The sequence below is a fragment of the Clavelina lepadiformis genome, chromosome 4 (genome assembly GCF_947623445.1).
Source record: "Clavelina lepadiformis chromosome 4, kaClaLepa1.1, whole genome shotgun sequence".
Lineage (NCBI taxonomy): Eukaryota > Metazoa > Chordata > Ascidiacea > Aplousobranchia > Clavelinidae > Clavelina > Clavelina lepadiformis.
In genome coordinates this window covers 1,174,131-1,181,033 of record NC_135243.1, presented here as the reverse complement: position 1 = coordinate 1,181,033, position 6,903 = coordinate 1,174,131, and the positions used below count along the sequence as shown (strand labels likewise).

The window sequence follows — 6,903 nt, the reverse complement described above, 5'->3', positions numbered from 1 at the left end:
TTGACCGTCAACACAGCGTTGGTTCTGGTGTAAATCCAACACAGCGCCAACATGCGGGGACTAAACCTACAATGAATCTCTCACCAAATGAATCGTTACTTAACAATAAGAACGAACATCAACGGGAAGTTTCAGCCTTTCTACGTATTCATGTTAATACGCAATTTTCTTCTAAATGTTTTTTTAGAATATTTCATTTTTATAGAAAGTTGGTTGTTGATTTGTACATAGTTTGATGTGGGATCTGCTTGACGTCAGAGGCGGTATTACCAACGCACCTCGCAAGGATTTAGTTTCTCGTAAGCGACGTTTTCACTCACAAATTTCTTTCGAGTTATACCGGAGTGCTTCTTGGAAGGATAATGAGGTTTAGCGGCAATATTAGCAGTAATATTTAGCAGTAATATTTACAGGTCCCTCTGACCACACTTAAGCACATTGCATGGACGTAGGCTGCTTGGGAAAATATACATGACGAATGCTTCGAAACAGTTGTGTCTTTGGTGAGGTTAACAGAAACAGATAAATCAACATTAAAATTCTTTCTTTTCATAATTTAAAAATTTTCCAAAATCGTTAAATTTAGTTGCAAGATTTTTCTAATGGAGTAGTTGCTTAAAGGAATGGTTTTATTGCCACACAATTTCCCACATTCTAAAAGAATCTAAAAATATAAGACTTCTACAAGCAAGTGCGGACGAAATTTGACACTAAGGCGTCAATTTTACCTCGCGATAACTTTCGTACTGTACCTAATGAATTTGTTTAATTTTCCTCTTTAATTTTCACCCGTAGCTGGTAAAAAAAAACTTTCCAGATGACAACAACAAACGAGCTCTTTCTTATATAGTTGAAAATTTCTCGTTTGCAAGAAACTCGCAACTAGACACTCAAAAATTGTGGTTTATAAAACAAATATAACTTAATCGTACAAAATTACAATCCAGGTTTTGAAAATCAAGATTTATTGGCAGAATTGCAAAAAGACAAATGAATAGAAAAATGGCATTATTGAGTTATAAGTACTAAATATGGCCTCGAATTTACACTCTAATTGGATATAGTCCAACTTCAGAAGAAATGGCATCGCGCAAAATTAAATTTTCTTCATAATGTAGTTTGCCATATGCTTGGGTAGTTAGTTCAGTGCAGGGCTGTAGAGTGACGTGGTGTCGTGGTGGATTTATAAAACCACCCGCATTGATGGAGCCTGCCGTGTTTATTGAAATATCTTTTGAGTTGTTTCTTTTATGTCTGTTTCTTTTTTTTACTCGAACTTTTAATGTTAGACTTGCTTGTTTCAGTCATGACTGTTTTCACTTTCTGTCGTCTAAGAAAGATTTATAAGTAAGGTATAATGAAAGATTTATAAAGTTATAGTTATAGCCATAGAAAGCCCATATGCCGTTGCAATAAAAGCAACAGTTGTAGTGCGAGGTGTCTGATTTATAACACGAGCAGAGGATGTGTTCAGGAATTAATGGGTATGCTTTTGTTAATAAAATTAGTTGGGATAAAATTAAACAAATTTTGTTCGCTTTTTTCTGCATCAGCTATAGGCCTGTATAAGAAAAGTTTCAATTAAGAGATTGTTCAAGTAATGACGTCATTGACAATGATGTCATTCTCGTAAAAATGAACGTTCAAACAAATCCAGTAGTCTTGGTTTTCTTGGCCGCACAGGTATTAAGTCAAAATACAAGATAGGTGATGAAATATGACGTATTGTGCATAATAACCTGGCCACGTTGCTGTAACTTGCATTTTGACGTTGTCAAGTAACTAAGATATGTATAGATATGTAGAGCTGTTTATCAATGTGGTTATGACTTAACAATTGCTGTAGTTTATAACTCTACGTTTATTTTTGATCAATCAAACTTTCCACCAAAACAAAACCAAGCGTCATTTTCTGCTGCTAGTTTTCAACGGAAAAATTTTATCAGAGATTTAACGCTTTATCTTCAACTTTTTAGTAGTCATGAGTGTCTTAATGTTTCATTAAGTCTGCCATAATGTTGGCGACTTTGACTAAATCTTTAAATAAATGTGAAATATTCAGAGCGAGATATAGAATTGATAGAAATAGAATTGTTGTTTATAAAAGATTTTTCATATTTTATTCTGAAATTAGTAAAACTTTGAAATTTGAAACCGAGTCATATAAAAAACTAAACCAGAAAAACCTGTCGTTCATTCGAACTGAAATACGATTTAAGCTGCAATGACGTAACAAGGATCGGAAAAACCGTGGACTATGTATCACCTCTGTGAGAAAGCGAGTCTTCTTTTCTTACGTCACTTTCAAATATCAGCAACACTTCTCGTGAGTTGGACAGAGTTGATTGACTTTTAATTTTTGTATTTTTCGTCACTTTTATTCTTTTCTTAGTTGATGGTCAGTGGAATCAGTTCAACAAATTTGGACAAAATGTGTGCCAATTATAGGTAATCGCTTTATATCGAAAATGATGTCATAATAGTTCTCAGTGACGTCTTATTTTAGTCGAACCTGCTAATACTGTATTTACTTTTCCTATTCGACCCAGCAAAGAGCCCCACGATAAAGAAATTGAGTTTCTGGGAGAGAAACAGACGAGTTGCGTCATCATTGCCAAATTCTGTCAAAATTACACCAAAGTACCCGGTAATATTATGACGAAACAATTTCTTGTTTCAATCTCAACTAACAAACACGGAAACAATTTCAATTTTTCACAAAACTAGAAATACTCGATATTTCCACAAAATTCTCACCTTTCTTTCCTTGTTAAAGGTCATTGCCCTTACGTCAACACCCACGTGACCAACATGAATCCCCCGGATGTCTGTTTTTCCCAGACGCTTGGTGGCGGCATTGCCTACACGAGATGTTTTAAGAAGCTCAATGGAGTTCATTACAACAATTCATGTATGAGGGTTTTAACCTGGACGACATTAAGTTATTTACAGTATACTTTTTATATTCTCATTGCAATGGAGCTGCCTATATTATTGTTTACAAATAGATAAACTTGAAAATGTATATGACATTCGATAGTCTACAAGGTTATCGTTGAAAATAAATGGAGCATTCTTATGAGTTACTTTCTTTGAAATCCAGTTAACGCGACTCGCAAGTGTAAATCAGACGGAAGATGGTCTCGCATTAATTTTACTGCTTGTCGTCCAATACCGGACTCGGTCAGTTCTGCATCAATGCTTTCACATAAACATTTTATTACCTGCACGGATAGATTTTATAAATCCAGAATAACAACAACTAGGTCACTTACATTCAATTAACTTTAAATAAATTCAATCAAGATTCGACAATCTTTATCAACTTATATGATCAAGATTGCTTGTCTCGAATTATATGATTCAATACTAACATCGCCTGGGATAGAAATTTTTAAATCTAAAAAGTAATTTACACTTTTCTTGAATTTCAGAGAAACCCTGCCGAAGATTACGTCAATGCCCATCTCAAGATTGTCGTCATCATAACCTACGTAGGTAGGGGACTTTCCCTCTTCACATTGGTCATCGCTTTTTTACTCTTCTGGAGACTCAGGTACATCTATGGCGGATGACATCGATTTTAAAACATCGCGATAACTCGATTTAGAGGTCATTGACCCCGTATTCTTTGATCTCAGTCTTAGCCGTTTGAGACCTTGAGTCATGATTATACTGTGGCTTCAAGTAAATTCAATTATGACCTAAACGAAGTTTTGGAAAATTCACAGAGAGGTGATGACGAAAATTCGCGGCTTTACGCGATGGAAGTTCTGCAACGATTCAATTATAATAAACTGGTTATAAGAAAGTGTATAGTTTGCATGTTGAAAGTTAAAAGAGTTATGTTAGAAAAATATCTCTTGTATAGGGAGGACTCTATCGCATAAACTCTATGCTAACACTTTATACAAAGCATGAAGTGAAATCCAATTCTATTGTTCTCTTGGCAAAAATAGGTTATTTCGGCTTTATTACGGCATGCATACGTCATTTTGTTTACGTCATCACGTTGTAGAAGCATCCGGTGTTGGAGAAATATCATTCATTGGAATCTTGCTACGTCACTCATTCTACAAAACGTCATCTGGTTAATTCATAGTTTCTCCACCAGCTACCAAACAAGTAAAAACAATGAGGTATTTTGACGTAATTAGTATGACGTAAACGATATCTTATGCTTACCACTACTCTTACAACGAAGCTAATTATAATGTTTAAGTTTAAGTTTAATTACAAATTTACGGTTTGTTGTATCGACATTTTTTGGTAAACAAAATATCTTTATATAATATGTGCAAGTCTGCACAATTGTTTACGCCACTTCTTCTTATCACAATCGCCCAGGTTTGGTTCCAGGTTCTATGTCGAGTCCTGGCCGCCATCTCCATCTACTCTCAAGTGGCCACCTACTGCTGGATGTTCGTGGAGGGCGTCTACCTTCACATGATGGTGGTCATGGCTTACACGTACGACAGGTTCAGCATAAAACTATACATGGCGCTAGGTTGGGGTAAGTCAGGATTAATTACAGTTGCTTTGATCAATATTTCGATTCCCATTTTACGAGTCAGTGGGTTTCGACCTACAGTCAGTTCTGAAGAAAGAATTATTCTTCATCACACATTTATTTATTTTTGCCAAGTTTGGTGATAGGGTATCATGGTCACGTGGTAGTGTCAAAGCTACCTACACGCATAGTGACTATTGTGATGTCAGATAGTCCATTGTTACCGCCATCGTCTTTGGCTTCTACAAAATCCTGTTCAACCATTGACTTAGTCAGGTTATTTAATGTCATAGGCCAGGGGTCGGCAACCTTTTGCACTTAAAGAGCCATTTTAACCGATATTCCACAAAATAAAAATCAATGGGAGCCGCAAAACTATTTTCACAATAAAACGAAAACGACACTCTGTAACAAAACTGTCATGTGTCGCATTTATAAAAGCAGTTAATTCAGTAAGAAAGCAAATGAATTTGTCCACGAATCGTTGAACGTTCTGGTTTCTTCAGACACTTTTCTTTTCTTAGATTTACTCATAGTTGGTTGGCTGTTACAGCCTGCGCACTCTCTAACTAGTCTAACTGCTGCTAGTAGACTGCTAAAAACAACCTTTATGTTTATCGACTAATTATGACGTCACAACCAGAATGATTATGCTTTCATTTACTATAATGTGCTCAGTGAGATAAAGACGCGAGTGTTCTTCTGTTTGTTTCTACTGTAGCAATAAAATTAATAAGAGCCGCATCAAAATCCTTTCCAACCAACAAACTTAGTCAGGTTATTTAATGTCATATATGTCATGCAACTTAAAATTGGTCCGAATATTAACACTCTAAAACTTGTCCTAACTCTTTTAGATTGCGCTAGGAATGTTTTGTTAATAGCGCTGTAGGAGTATAAAGGAGTCTTTTGTGTTTTTATACGTGTTTCTGAGATGTTGCATAAACCAAAGCTTATACCTGTTTCATTAAGCTGTTTGTATCAGATATGTTCAGCACAAATTTTCATCGAAAACATGTTAATTACTAATAACACAAGATGTCTATGACGCAGGCACACCGATCCCAATCACGGTCTTATGGGCGGTGCTTAAAGCGGTTTATGATGACAAAGAATGCTGGATGCAGAACCCGACAGATACCTGGGTCGAATATTTCTACCAGATTCCCATCTTTGTCTTGTTCGCGGTAAGTTGTTTATGACGTCACATTATAACAATGATCAGAATTAAGTATTGGCTATAGCAGTCAGGATCAGAACTACCAGTCGCTCGGAGTAACTTATTTGAAATAATTTTTGCCATCTCTTAGTAAACCTGAAGAAGAAACTTATGCTTGCGAAAGCTCGTGTAGAAGAATCAAAAATAAAGTTAACTTTCAGAGTGCGACCACCTTATATCTTGTTTTTATTTTACTATCTACTGGGTCAACACGGTTCATCCACCATCAACCAAGTAATTTATGACGCTTTGAAATTAAAACATTTATTTCCTTCTAAACAGATCAACGCGTTGATAATGGTGAATGTCGTTCGAATTTTGGTCACTAAACTCATCAAGCAGAACTCGCTGGAAAGTGCAGTGACCTATTCAAAAGCAGTAAAGGCGGCTTTCTTTCTTTTCAACCTTCTTGGAATTACTTACATCTTGTTTTTCCTCAGTCCGGGAGATGGCGCTGGTGAAATCGCTTTCTTCTACGTCAACGCCATCTTTCAGTCATTTCAGGTAAACTTGTTGATTCCTTCGATTGTGCGGTCAGAATTGTCTTTCATCTACGGAATGCAACTGGCACCTTTAACTACATGTCTTACAATCGCGATCTGCACATAATTGCGCTTCTCTACCATTCGTGTATTGACGACTTGACGTCATAACACTCTGTCGTTTCACTGACGGAGCCATAAATGTTTTGATTAATATATTTCTGACGAATTTCAGACAACTTATTGTTTTTTATGACACGGCAGGGTTTCTTGGTCTGTTTGATTTATTGCTTGAGCAACTCAGAAATTCTGAACGCGGTTGGAAGGAATTGGCGGAAATGGCGTCACAATACAAGAGTGCCCTGCTTGGAGAAAGACCTCCGTGGTATTGGCTGATGTTTAATCTGTAATTTATTAAATATTTTTTAACAAATGAAGGTTTCACCCATCCAGCCACAAATCAAAGATGTCATGTCATTACTCGATTTGAATGGCCTGCTTGGTTTATCACAGTTAAGGCACGATTTTTATTATATTTAGTGAGACGTCACTCGACTCAATCCACACCACTAACTACTCATTTCCACGTAACCGTTAAGCTAGACAGACTTTGTGACGAATCCGGAACTGAAAGACCAGAACAATTACCTTCCCACCAATTGCACTCGGTCATTTTGCATGAAACGAGTGCT

General features: G+C 36.3%; 1 protein-coding gene across 1 annotated transcript; it reads left to right on the top strand.

Moving 5' to 3' along the window:
• The first annotated feature begins 2,257 nt into the window (after nt 1–2,257).
• On the top strand, nt 2,258–6,607 carry LOC143451643 (corticotropin-releasing factor receptor 2-like). The gene is made up of 10 exons (XM_076952344.1): nt 2,258–2,270; nt 2,507–2,647; nt 2,777–2,911; nt 3,104–3,183; nt 3,435–3,556; nt 4,019–4,139; nt 4,360–4,513; nt 5,564–5,697; nt 6,012–6,233; nt 6,476–6,607. Exons 1-10 carry the CDS (start codon nt 2,258–2,260, stop codon nt 6,605–6,607), a joined length of 1,254 nt encoding a protein of 417 aa, XP_076808459.1.
• Nucleotides 6,608–6,903: the final 296 nt, after the last annotated feature.